Genomic DNA, 14480 nt, shown 5'->3' on the forward strand with positions numbered 1-14480 from the left:
AACCATTTTTATTCTTTTAACACCAGCAGCACTACTCAAAAAAAAAGACCCTCTGTGGACACTGACATTATCTTGCACATAGGTAAAATATACCATACCTGCCTGGGTAGCTCAGCTGGTGGAGCATCAGACTTTTAATCTGGGGATCTAGGGTTTGAGTCCCTGTCCAGTTGCCAAAAATAAATAAATAAACATAATAAAATTTTTAGAAATAAAAAAATAAACTATACTGTTCCTGACATTTCTGTAACACACAGTACTAAAAATCACATGCCTCTAACCATTTGGAAGCATCTTTCTGACACACTTTTACTTTCATGATGACTCCTTACACATACAGATCAGATGATACTTTGCCAACATACTGAATGGGTGACTGACAGGGCTGAGAACAAGTGTATGGACTTTGCAGGCTCCTTTTTAATTCATCAACATGTTTTGTAGTTTTCAACGTGGAGATTTTATATCATTTGATGTTATCATACATTTTATTTTTTAAATGTCATCTCATTGTGGTTTTAGTTTCCCAGATTATTAAATAAGAATACCTGCCTCTTCATATGTTATTGACCAATTGTGTATTTTTTCAATTTATGCTTTGCTCAATTTATTTTTATTTTTTGGCCATGCATGTGGGATCTTAGTTCCCTGAACAAGGATCAAACCTGAGTACCTGCTGTTGAAAGCACAGAGTCTTAACCACTAGAGTGCCAGGGAAGACCCTTTTAAATCCTGCACATTTTTTATAGAACTATGCTAAATTTTGTAGAACTATTTTTTTAGTTCTGTATATTTTCTGAATACTAATTTGCTATCATCAGAGGTATGTGGTGCAAATAACTTCATCCAATTTGTTATTTGTTCCTTTCACTTTCTTTGGCCATATTATGTGATTAACAGAAGTTCTTAAGATCACTATAATAAGATATAAATATCTTTTCCTTTTTTGTTTATGCCTTTTGAGTCTCGTTTATAAAATTATTCTTCTTGCATTTTCTCCTAAAATTTTTTTCAGTTTTCTCTTTCACATTTAAGTCTTCAGCTTTCTTGGAATTAACTCATGTATGTGGTGGAAAGAAGGGATTCAATTTCATGTATTTTAAAATCTGTATAAACAATTTTCCAGTATCATTTATTGAATTATCCACTATGGTCCTACTGGTCTGTGAAGTAGTCTTCCTGTGAATAAAATTTTCCTACATCCATGGACTCATATCCAATTGTATGTATTTCTTTGTCTGTTCCTGAACTAAACTACACTGTCTTATGTAGTTTAATCACTATGTGTATATGTGTGTGTTTAGTTGCTAAGTCGTATCTGACTCTTTGCAACTTACCTCATGGACTATAGCCCCCCAGGCTCCTCTGTCCATGGGATTTTCCAAGCAAGAATACTGGAGTGGGTTGCTATTCCTTCTCCAGAGTAACTTTGCTACCCAAGGATCAAACCCACATCTCTTGTATCTCCTGCATTGCCAGCAGGTTCTTTACCACTTAGCCATCTGGGAAGCCCTTAATCACAATGGCTTTATAGTAAGTCTCATTATCTGGAAGTACAAATTCTCGAACCAAGGTTTTCTTTCAAAGAATCATGGCTTTTCTCAGCCCTTTGCTCTTCCCTGTAAATGTTAGAGTCAGCCTGTCCAGTTTCAGGAAAATTGTGCTGGGATTTGATTGGAATACCATTGACTTTATAGATCAATTTGGGAATAACTGACCCTCCGTGTAATAGTGAGTTTTTCTGTCCATCCATCATGGCTTATTTCCAATCTCATCTTTTGATCTCCATCAAGCAACCTAAGGTCAGGCCCTGAGGAGAAACTCAACATATTCTGTTGAATGGCTTGATTAATTAACGAGTGAGGTGAATTTACCTATTGAGGTGGTCAAAAAGTTCATTTGGGTTTTTCCATAAGATGTTACAGGAAAAACCCAAACAAACTTTTTGGCCAACCCAATAGAATCATCACCACTGCATTGCTACCAGTAGTCTTTTTCATTTGCAGTGAAACATCTCCAGGATTTCCTAACAAGGGTATAGTGACTCAGAGAACAGACACAGGGTGGGAAGAAAGGCCAGGGTAAGGGTTTCCAGATGATGCCCACTGAAATTTATTGCAACACAGCATTTATGTTGCCTTTTCCAAGCTGGGCTTTGGGCATTTCCCATGTAGCACAACCTGTCTCAGCAGGCATAACAGGTTCAGTCGCTGTGTGTTTAATATTAACAGAGGAAAGGATGATTTGGGGAGGGGGGAGGGAGACTATCAAACCCACTTTCAAATCAGCAAAGATTTTCCATTGTGTTTAATATTCAGGGAAACTGCCAAAATCACTTTTCTTTCTACTGCTATAAGAGGGTGAGCAAGTAGTTTTTACCTTAACCTCATGACAGATTGAGCTTTTACAGATTTTAAAACAGTGCAGCTTTAAGAAGGGATTAGTAAACTTACCGTTTAACATTTTACATCAACAAATAGTTTGAATCCGTTATCAGTTTTCCTGCTAGACACTAGTTTATGACATAATAATATGAAATGTGTGACAAAAGCATTCAAAACAACAAATAAATATTTATTCTGCATATCAGAAAAAGAAGCTATCAAATTTATACTCACTTAAGAGAAAGTTCTTCCCCTAACAAACTGCTGGTGGCACAGGAAAAATTATGACAGCATAAAGGAGGCAACAGAAATGCGTTTGCTTTGGAATATTTTTAACCTCCATTCTTAGAGATGATCACTGTACTAATTAGGAACTGCCTGACATTCTGAAATGAGAAATGTTTATTTCTGATCGTAATCTTCCTCCATTTAAGAAGAGAGACTTACATGCTGTTTTTCCACAAGGTTGTGTACAAAAACTTTCCTGGAAAACTTTTTATCCCTCTGTGTCTCTTATCAGTGCAGACAGACACGTGATGAGGGACCGGATAGCAGGTGGAGGGCCCTGGACATTCCACCTTCTTCTAATTCTTGAACTTCCCATCAGCCAGACATATTCTAGGATTTCAGAATCTCTCACCGTGGAAGGGCTTACTAATTTCTCCTGCTTGATTTCATGTTTGATTTCAGGGAGATTTTGCTCAGAAACAAGAAATCATTAAGAAAGTGAGAAAAGGTAGGGAGGAAAGGAGGCTCAGTGCTAAACTTAATCTGGTCAGCTGACTACACTGTAAACTCTTCCTGCTCTTATCTGAGAAACCATAATTACCTTGAAATTTTACTGAGGTAGACTGAAAAGTGAATCAGATATCTCATCACAATTGGAGAGCAAGGTTCTTATCAGTGATGATCTATTTCCAAAAGCTCTTCACCAACCAGCAGCCATCAGCCTTAGAAGAAGTTTTTATAAGATCGGTGCCTACGTAAATTCCAAATACCTCATCCACCACTACTCATAGCATCACGCCTCAACATATGTAGAAATGCCCTGTGTTAAAATAACTCACAGTACAGTGTGAAAATCTTAGATGACAAAATAAATGCATTTTAAAGGGAATAATTCTCAACACAGAGGTAACATCCAAAGAGTCCCTTTAATAAAAGACTTCCTAGGACAAAGTGGCCTTTTTGTAACTTCAAATGTTCAAATGTCACGGAGGACACAGAGAATTTCCCTGAGTAAACTGATGCATCCGCCTCTTTCTCAACAGCCTGGGTGTGATAGTATAGATAAGTAAACCAAAACCTATGCTTGTTTGCTGCTGCTGCTGCTAAGTCACTTCAGTCATGTCCAACTCTGTGTGACCCCATAGATGGCAGCCCACCAGGCTCCCCCATCCCTGGGATTCTCCAGGCAAGAGTACTGGAGTGGGTTGCCGTTTCCTTCTCCAATGCATGAAAGTGAAAAGTGAAAGTGAAGTCGCTCAGTCGTGTCCGATCCTCAGCGACCCCATGGACTGCAGCCTACCAGGCTCCTCCATCCATGGGATTTTCCAGGCAGGAGTACTGGAGTGGGATGCCATTGCCTTCTTGTCTATTGTCTGTGAATAGGGATTGAGACCTCCACCCAAAACTAATGCACACTTTTACTTCTCTTTTCACTTGGCTCCTTCCAACACTCCAGGTGATTGAGCAGAAAATGTTAGTCTAAATTACACTGAAAGAGACACGTGTACCCCAATCTTCATTGCAGCACTGTTTATAATAGCCAGGACATGGAAGCAACCTAGATGTCCATCAGCAGATGAATGGATAAGAAAGATGTGGTACATATACACAGTGACACAATGGAGTATTACTCAGCCATTAAAAAGAATACATTTGAATCAGTTCTAATGAGGTGGATGAAACTGAAGCGTATTATACAGAGTGAAGTAAGCCAGAAAGAAAAACACCAATACAGTATACTAACGCATATATATGGAATTTAGAAAGATGGTAATGATAACCATGTAAACGAGAAAGCAAAAGAGACACAGATGTATAGAACAGTCTTTTGGACTCTGTGGGAGAGGGAGAGGGTTGGATGATTTGGGAGAATGGCATTGAAACATGTATAATATTATATATGAAACGAATCGCCAGTCCAGGTTCAATGCATGATACAGGATGCTTGGGGCTGGTGCACTGGGACGACCCAGAGGGATGGTACGGGGAGGGAGGTCGGAGAGGGGTTCAGCATGGAGAACACGTGTATACCCGTGGCGGATTCATGTTGATGTATGGCAAAACCAATACAATATTGTAAAGTAATTAGCCTCCAATTAAAATCAATAAATTTATATTAAAAAATAAATTATGTATATGCTAGTGATATAATTTTAATATAGAAATATCTCTAAAATTGACTCTTTCCTCTTCAGTTCAGTTACTGTTGTTTTTGTCTTCCCCTGCTGGGACCCATAACCTCCAATCTGGTCTTTCAACATCAGTAACACCAGCAAATGACCTTCATACCATGCCAGTCTGATGCTATGATTCTCCCACTTAAAAGATTTTTGTTAGCTTCCCATCATCAAAAGGTGAAGTCCAAACCCTTTACTGGACCCATCTCTACTTTGCCTGCTCTTGCCATGCCCAACCCACCTCTGCTCTTTACTCTTACATGTGTTTCTCTCCAGTCACATTGAGCATCTCACCTTGTTTTATCAGCCCATTTATGCTTTTTTGACTTTGTATCTGCCGTTCCCTTTTATTGAAATATAGCAAATTCCTTTTCATTTTTAAGACTAAGTTCAAATGTTATTGCCAATACATAGATTTCCTGACCTCTCTGGTAGCCTAATGCCATTTTATTAATTTTTGTGGAAACAGTGACTATATTAAAGGAAAATTATGAGTATTGTGTCTATCTGTTTTCTAGATGAATGCTGTCCAGTGAAACTTTCTGGATGATGTTAATGTTCCTCTTGTGTTGTCCAAGAAGATAGTTGCTAGTTATATGTAGCTATTAAACACTTGAAATGTGGTAGGTGTTACTAAAGAACTGACTTTTAATTGAATTGATTTATTTAGAGTAAAAATTTAAAAAACAGGCCACGTGTGGTTAGTGGCTTCTAAATTGGACAGCACAGTTCCTGCATAATAATTGATGGTCAGCATGTTTTTATTGAATGGATAAGTGGATGAACAGAAATAATATTACTATTTTACATTTCAAGGCCATCTAGTTATTATATGCCCTCTAGCCTGGTATCTAAGAGATACCTGAAAGTCATAGCACTAATTTCAGAACACAATGAAATTGACACATTTAACTTAATTATATAAATCAAGAATCAGCCAGTATTATGATAGTATATTCCCAAAATAATACATAAGGTGTTTTTTTTTTTTCAACAAAACTTTTATTAACATTTTGAACAGGTTCAGCTATTACTGAAACTGGTAATTTCTAAGCTTAAATTGGGGTAAATGGCTAGAGTGCAGAAGGATGTCATCATTGAACATTATGAATAGAAGACTGAAGAATTAACAGCCACCCCTCAGACGAAGGACCAGGTGCAGCGTCGACTCTTTCTGGATGTTGTAATCAGAAAGAGTGCGGCCATCTTCCAGCTGCTTGCCGGCAAAGATGAGCCTCTGCTGGTCAGGGGGAATGCCTTCCTTATCCTGGATCTTGGCCTTCACATTCTCGATGGTGTCACTAGGCTCCACCTCCAGGGTGATGGTCTTGCTGGTCAGGGTCTTCACGAAGATCTGCATTTTGACCTGTGAGTGAATGCGAAGATGCCGCAAATTCAATCACGCCGAGTCACCTCCAAGACGACACAAGAACCCAACAATGCCAGCCGCGTCTAAGTACATAAGGTATTTTAAAGATCACTTTTTAGCAGGATAAATCCTTTTATCAAATTTATGAGAAGGTTGGAGCTGATAGTTTGAACAAAAAAAACCTTGATATCCGGTCTTCAACAATTACATGTTTATTTCCAGGACTATCGTGCTTCATCTTGAGGAAACGTGAAGGGAGTATTGAGCTTACCTAGGAGTGACAGTGAAGTTGAGAAGTTGGCGCCTAAAGGAAAAATAAACGCTAGCAGCAGTAATGTTGTTTAGTCGCTCAGTCATATCCAACTCTTTGCAACCCCATGAACTGCAGCACACCAGGCTTCCCTGCCCTTCGCCATCTCCCAGTTTGCTCAGATTCATATCCATTGAGTGGGTGATGTTATCTAAATCACCCTTAAAACTTTATAACAAATGAATCTTAGTAAATCTTTATTTCTTACTCATGTCATAGTCTGAAAAGGCGGGGCGCTCTCTACAGGAGTGCTCTCTCCTCTAAAAGGTGGTGCTGGGATACAGAATCCTCCATCCCCATGACTCTACCATCATCCATCCATCATTAACCTTTGGCATCTGCTCTCACAATGGAGGAGAACACGGTGTGTGGTAAGGCACATGAGACGCTTATTTCAGGCTGGAAATGGCACTCACTGCTTACATTCCATTGGCCAGACCTGCTCATGGGTCCAAGGTAGCCACAGGGAGGCTGAGAGATACAGAGGAGCAAGCAGACATCAGTAAGTTCCAGTGGTCTCGGTCACAGTGCTTAAGGCAATAGCCAGATTCACTAAAATTAGCCTTGATGATCCTTTTTTTTAAGAATTTTGAGTATATCCAAAATAGTTGGCTTGCATCACTGAGTATACTGAAGGAAAAATATCTGTCTTCAGAGAGTGGGTGATACTCGGCCAGAGGAAAAGCTCACGGCAAAGAGAGATAACTGAAGACCAGCGAAGGAAACAGATTTACATCTCAGTTCTCATGTTCACTGTGAGGGCTGTAACTCCCTACACATTTTAGAAAAAATCTCTCAATGGTGTGCATTTTTTGTGACACTGCACTATAGCAGGAAAATAATGGGGTGCACTGGTAGCTTATTTGCTGCATCTGGGAAATCAAGGATATTTTTATCTAATACTTGATCAGGTTCCTACTTCAAAATATCTTAAATCTTTGTTACACCTGAATCCCAGTCAGTGCCCTTCCCTTTATTACAGAAGACAGGGAGCATACTATTGCCTGGCCTGTGTCACAATTTTCATTTTCCAGAGAAAACACTCACTCGTTGAAAGCAGTTTGGCATGCAGACATTCACAGCATTGTAGCATTCCTCATTGAATCATCCATCATGAAATTATTCACTGAGGGAAAGTTTTCCAGGGTGGGAAAGCCACTCAATAGAACTTATTCTTCATTTGAATACCAGAACTCATACTTCCTTTTATGTGACTGTAATTTTGTCATGAGTAAGGAAAACAGTAAGGTCTTTGTCTTTAGGATTCAGAGTTAATGTATTCCTATTTACTAAAACAAATGTGTCTGCCAAGTAAGCAAGACTATGAACCAGATAATATCTTGCTGCCAATAAGTCAGAAGGAATGTGTGAATCTGAGAAAGAACTGCTACTTCGACTCTTTGCTAAAGACTGACTCTCCCTTTGCCAGACCTCAGCCAGTCAACAGCTGTGTGTGTGCAGCAGTGGAATATTAAGGAAGTTTTCTATAAGCTCAAATTATAGAAAACAGTTACACTTTCATAAGCCTGGATTTTATAAAGTTTACTTAGTTAATAACATCATTCAAACACATGTTTGAGTCTGTGAGTCACTCTTCTCATCTCCATTTTCTGGCTGTAATTAATACTGAGACAACCAGTCCAGAGTTGAGGTTTCCAAGTTATTTGAGCTCTGACACCATTCTCTAAATTAGGCAGGCATTTTGCCCCATTTATAGACACATCTGCCAACATGTTTCATTTCTAGGTATAAACATTATCCTAATAGATTGGTGTGACACTCTGCTATGGATTGCATGTTTCTATCCTCTCAAAATTCATATGCTGAAGCCTAAATCCCCAATGTGATGGTATTTAGATGAGGGACCTTTGGGCAATTAATCAGGTCATAAGGGTAGCATCCTCATGAATGGGGTTAGTGCCCTTCTAAGAAGATATCCAAGAGAGATGATCTCTCTCCCTCTATCATGTGAGGTTCCTGCAAGAAGACAGCCATCTGCAAACCAGGAAGGAGACCCTCCCAAGACCTGACAAGCATACTCGCACTCTGATCCCAGACTTTCTTGCTTCCAGAACTGTGAAAGGCACATTTCTATTGTTTTAGTCACTCAGTCTATGGCATTCTGTTAGAGCAACTCAGACCACTATATTTGCTCCTTGCTTGGCTTGATGATGGACAAGGAGGCCTGGCATGCTGCAGTCCGTGGGGTCTCAAAGAGTTGGATATGAGTGAGAGACGGAACTGAATTGAACTGGCTTGCAATAAATGCTGTGCTACATTCACTATACCTGGTGTCAGCAGACTTCACTGCATGCAAGCAAGTGGACCCAAGTATGGTTCAGTAAAAAAAACAAATTTAGCAATACACAAAGAATCTTATAACATGATCAGCTGAGGTTTATTCCCAGGTCAGGGCGGGGGGAGGGGGTGGGCAGTAAGCTGGCTAAACATCTGGAAATTAGTCAGTACAATTTATCATATTTCCAGAGACAGGAAGGAAAAGCATATAAGCATCTTAAAAGATCTCGTGCCCCCTAAAAAAATCTGCATAAATATCACACTCATTCGTGCTTTAAAGATAGTAGCTCTCAGCAAATTATAAATAGAGGGAAACTTCCTCAATCTGATAAAGAGTGCATGTAAAAAAAGAAAACAAACCTGCAGCTAATATCCTCAATGGTGAAAGAATGAATGCTTTCCAGCTGAGATCAAGAACAAGAGGATATACACCCTCCTCATTCCTAGTCAACATTGTACTGATTGAATACAGGAAGAAAAGGAAAAATAAATAAAAAGCATATATTAGAAAGGAAAAAATATAATTGATCGTAATCCTGTACATAGAAGGTGCCTGATAGTCCACAATAAAGGCAATTAGAACTAATAAGCGACTCTAACAAAGTCACAGAAAACAAGACCAATATATAAAAGTCAATTACACTTTCACATACTAACAACAAACAACTGGATATTGAAACTTATAGAAACAATGCCAAATGTGCATGCATGCCTACATGCTCAGTCGTGTCCGACTCTTTGCGACCCCATGGACTGTAGCCCACCAGGCTCCTCTGGCCATGAAATTTCCCAGGCAAGGATATTGTAATGAATCGTCATTTCCTCCTCCAGGTGATCTTCCCGACCCAGGAATCAAACCTGAGTCTCTTGTGTCTCCTGCATTGTCAGGCAGATTCTTTACCACTGCACCATCCGGGAAGTCCAAAATATGAAATACTTAAGAATAAGTATAATAAAACCTGACTAAGATGTGCTGAAAATACAATACCATTCGATCCAGAAATTCTACTTCTAGATATATACCCAAGAGAAATGAAAACATACCCACAGCAAAACCTGTACATCAACTTTCATATATAGCAGCATTATTCATAACAGCCAAAAAGTGGGAACAACCCAAATATTCATCTACTGATGAATGGGTGAATAAAATAGGTTTACATCCATACAATACAATGCTACTCCACAATAAAAAAGAATAAAGTACTGATATATGCTATAGTATTGATCAATCTTGAAAACATTATGCTAAGTGAAATAAGCCAGTCACAAAAGACCACAGGTTATGAGTACATTTATATGAAATGTTCAGGATATGCCAATCTATAGAGACAGAAAGTAGATTGTTTGCCTAGACTAGGAGGTATGAGAGATAGAATTAAATTGAGAATAGGGAATAACTGCTGATGGTTACAAGGTATCTTTTAGGGGAAATGAAAATATTCTAAAATTAGATTGTGGTGATGGTTGTCCAACCCTGTGAATGTACTAAAATATCATTGAATTCTACTGTACATCAGTGAATTGTATGGTATATAAATTATATCTCAATAAAACTATTTTTAAAAACACAGGAAAAAGTTTTCCAACAGTGAGATAGATGAAAATTCTTAAAAGGATTTAGAACACATAAAGAAACTATAAAGCTATAAAATATAAAGGGAAAAAATAATAAATTGTACTCCATCAAAAGTTTTACAGTTGTGTCTTCAAAAGACACAACTAGGAAAATAAAACAGTAAACCAGCAGTTAGGAGAAAATATTTATGATGCATAAATCTGAGAGATGACTTGTATTTATAACAAAGAACTCTTACAACTCAATAATAAGATAAACAATCCAATTTTAGAATGAGCAAAACCCACAGATGTTTATAGCATAGCGGCTTTATTCATAATTTCCAAAGCTTAGAAGCAACTAAGATATTCTTCAGCAGGTGAATGACTCTGTGTTACATCCAGATAATGGAAGAGTCCTCAGGGTTCAAAAGAAATGAGCTATCAAGTTCTGAAAACTTATGGAGGAATAATAATTGCATATCATTACAAGAAAGAACCCAGGCTGAAAAGACTACCAACTGTATGATTCCAACTATACAACATTCTGGAAAGAGTAAAATAACAGCGACAGTAAAAAGACCAGTGATTGCCAAGGGGCTGGGGATGGGGGATTAACAGATGGAGCACAGAGGATTTTTAAGGCAATGGAAACATTCTATATGATACTATAATGAAGCATACGTGTTATTGTACATTTGCCCAAACCTGTAGAATATACAACACCAAAAGTAGACTTTCTGGCAAACTGCAGACTTTGGTTGATTCTGATGTGTCATTGTACTTTTATTAATCATAACAAATGCACTGCTCTGGTGAGGGATGTTGATAATGGAAGAGGCTATGCATGTGTGGGAGCAGAGGATATATAAGAAACCTCTGTATCTTCCTCTTTACTTTTGCTATGAACCTAAAACTGCTCTAAAAGGAGAAAGGGATGACAGAAGATGAGATGGCTGGATGGCATCATTGACTCAATGGACGTGAGTCTCAGTGAACTCCGGGAGTTGGTGATGGACAGGGAGGCCTGGCATGCTGTGATTCACGGGGTCACAAAGAGTCGGACACGACTGAGCGACTGATCTGATCTGATCTGATCTGATTCTTTTTTTAATTAATATATTTATTTAGCTGCATTGCATGGTGGCTCAGATGGTAAAGCATCTGCCTACAATGCAGGGGACCCAGTTTCAATCCCTGAGTTGGGAAGATCTCCTGGAGAAGGAAATGGCAACCCACTCCAGTATTCTTGCTTGGAAAATCCCATGAACAGAGGAGCCTGGTAGGCTACAGTCCATGGGGTTGCAAAGAGTCGGATACAACGGAGCGACTTCACACTCACACTCACTCACTCACACTCACTCATTGTGTCTTAGTTGTGGCATGTGGGATCTAGTTCCCCGACCAGGCATCGAACCTGGGTCCCCGGCATTGGGAGCATGAAGTCTCAGCCACAGGACCAACAGAGAAGTCCCAAAGCCTATTATTTTTTAATGAGCAGAAGATTTGAACTGGTGCTTCACTAAAGAATCTTTACAAATAGCCATTATGCACATTTGAAAAGTTCAAACTCATTAGTTATCAGGAAAATGTAAATCAAGACCAAGATGGAATCTCACTTCACACACACTAAAATATCTAAAACTAAAAAGACAAAATAGCTAAAACTAAAAAGACTAAAAATAAGTGTTGGTACCTGGAACTCTCCACTTTCTGCCTGTGGGAATATAAAATAGTACAACTACTTTGGAAAAGAGTTTAACAGTTGTTTTTTTTTTTTTAAGTTAAACTTTCCTTTACCATTTGGCCCATAAATTCTAGGTATTTACTCAAGAAAAACAGCAATATACATCCACCAAAAAAAAAAGTATACAGTTTCATAACAGATTTATTCATAACAGCCAAATACTGGAATAGTCTCAAAGGGCCATCAACAAATGCCTGGATAAACAAATTGTGCTATATCCATACAATGGAATATTACTAAGCAATGAAAGAACTACTGATGCAATAAGTAACATGAATGATTTCATGAGGTAAAACTGTCCTGAATCTTGGCTTCCAGCACTGCTCACTTACCTTAGAAGTCTGCAGCTACTGTGCCCATGAGAATAGCAGTTCCTTTGATAAGAAAATGTTAGCAGGATGCCTAGTGAGTGAATAGTCAGCAAATCTCCATCAGAACACTTAACACTGTGCTGCTGGACAGAAGCCCACTCTCACAATTTTGTTTTATTTCACTTTAGTTTTGACAAGCTTGTTTGTTTTTGAGGACGGGTAGCATTTTAGCTCAAAACATGACTTTTCTGTATCATAACTCAAGACAATATTTTTCTCCAGTCACATGAACTTTACCTTTAAGTAGCTTTTCATTTTATTGCTAGGTTTGATACTTCCAATCTTTATAACTGCACATTCCTTTCATCTAAAAGAATTATTGCTTTTTTGTTAGTTATTTAATGCATTGGTTTTCTTGAGTTTGATGCAAGAAATGACACATTCTTACCAGTCAGATCTGAATAATGCTGTATTTTTTTCCTTTGTTGAGTAGAGTGGAGGTGGAAGTGGGTGGGCGGTGATAGTTTTCTCTTAAAAATCAGGTTTTTTTTTTTCAACTTATATGGTACTTGTTTATTATATAAAAAAATGCTATATTTTCCCCCTGACTATCCCTGCTTTCTCACATATTGAGAGCACTCTTTCCTGTGGATCTCTCACTGAAAGTGATTTGGGTGGGACTAATTCATGCACACATTTCCCCTGACTCCTCTACTATTAACAGCAGAGGTATGTATATGCCCTTTAGATCACGGTAGGCATGTGACCTAATCAAGATAATCACTAAGTACAGAGTGGCTTGATATATATCCATCAGGAAAACAAATTTTTCTTTAGCTTTGGGATAGAGAGGTATAAGACTGACACAAGTAGAAATGTTCTTCAGCCATCTTCTCTGGTCTCACACAGGAAGCCAGGATTTACAGCAAGGAAGAACTTCATCAAGATACCGGGAGAAGCAGAGATAAGACTCATGACCATATCAGTGGAGCCCATGGATTTAAAAACTCAAGATGTGGGCTCAATCCCAGGGTCAGGAAGATCCCCTGTAGAGGGAAATGGCAACCCACTCCAGTATTCTTGCCTAAAAATCCTGTGGATAGTGGAGCCTGGTGGGTTACACTCCATGGGGTCACAAAAGAATCAGACATGATTTAACGACTCAACAACAACAGCATGCTCTATCCCTGTAATTTTTGGTTACTTTACCAATAAATTCCTATTTTTGGTCACACTGGTTGGAATTGGGTTGTAACTGACAGTTTTGACAATAAAACAAAAAAGGAAGAAAAAAACAAGTACTGTTAACCACTGCTAATTACACAACTGAGAAAGAACTATTTTTTAGTATTTTTGTGGGTTTTGCCTTCAGTGTTTGTCTATGCCTATTTATAATCATACACCACAATCTATGTATTTTTTGACATGTCATTGGTCATGGGTGTAAAATATCTCATTATGCATCCAAACTATAATGTTAACCATTCTTCCATTATTGAACACTTAGCTCGTTTCCAATATTTCTCCTTAATGAGTAATACTACAATAAATATCTTTGCACCTAGAGGTTTTTGGGGGTTTTTTTGTTTGTTTTTTTGTTTTTTTTGCATTTAGGATTGTTCCCTTCACACATAATCTCAGAAATTTAATTAATGGACAAAATGTATGAACATTTTAAATGTCCATGATAAAATGTGGTGAATTTGTTTCCAAAGAGCTGTATAATTAATAAGCTCAGCAAAATTATATAAAGATGCCAAATTCATGTCTCCTTGTGTGTGTGTTAGTCACTCAGTCATGTCCAACTCTTTGCGACCCCATGGACTGTAGCTCACCAGGCTCCTCTGTCCATGGAATTCTCTAGGCAAGATTACTGGAATGGGTAGCCATTCCCTTCTCCAGAGGATCTTTCTGACCCAGGGATCGAACTTGGGTTTCCTGCGTTACAGACAGATTCTTCACCATCTCAGCCATCAGGGAAGCCCTCATGTCTCCACATCCACATTAAATATTACCACTTAAACAAGTTTTTTGGTCACTTGGCTCATGGGATCCTAGTTCCCAATCATGGATTGAACCCAAGCTCCCTGCAGTAGAAA

The 14480-nt window shown here is 38.5% G+C and overlaps 1 protein-coding gene and 1 long non-coding RNA gene across 2 annotated transcripts; one reads left to right on the forward strand and one right to left on the reverse strand.

Annotated features, from left to right (window-relative positions):
• Positions 1-5248: 5248 nt before the first annotated feature.
• Positions 5249-12337, forward strand: LOC133245847 (uncharacterized). The gene is made up of 2 exons (XR_009735784.1): positions 5249-5765; positions 6255-12337. It is a non-coding gene; the product is annotated as an uncharacterized LOC133245847 (long non-coding RNA).
• Positions 5769-6252, reverse strand: LOC133245840 (ubiquitin). Its single transcript, XM_061413487.1, has one exon. It carries the CDS (start codon positions 6147-6149, stop codon positions 5916-5918), a length of 234 nt encoding a protein of 77 aa, XP_061269471.1. The 5' UTR covers positions 6150-6252; the 3' UTR covers positions 5769-5915.
• Positions 12338-14480: the final 2143 nt, after the last annotated feature.

This window comes from Bos javanicus, chromosome 1 (assembly GCF_032452875.1).
Source record: "Bos javanicus breed banteng chromosome 1, ARS-OSU_banteng_1.0, whole genome shotgun sequence".
Taxonomy (NCBI): domain Eukaryota; kingdom Metazoa; phylum Chordata; class Mammalia; order Artiodactyla; family Bovidae; genus Bos; species Bos javanicus.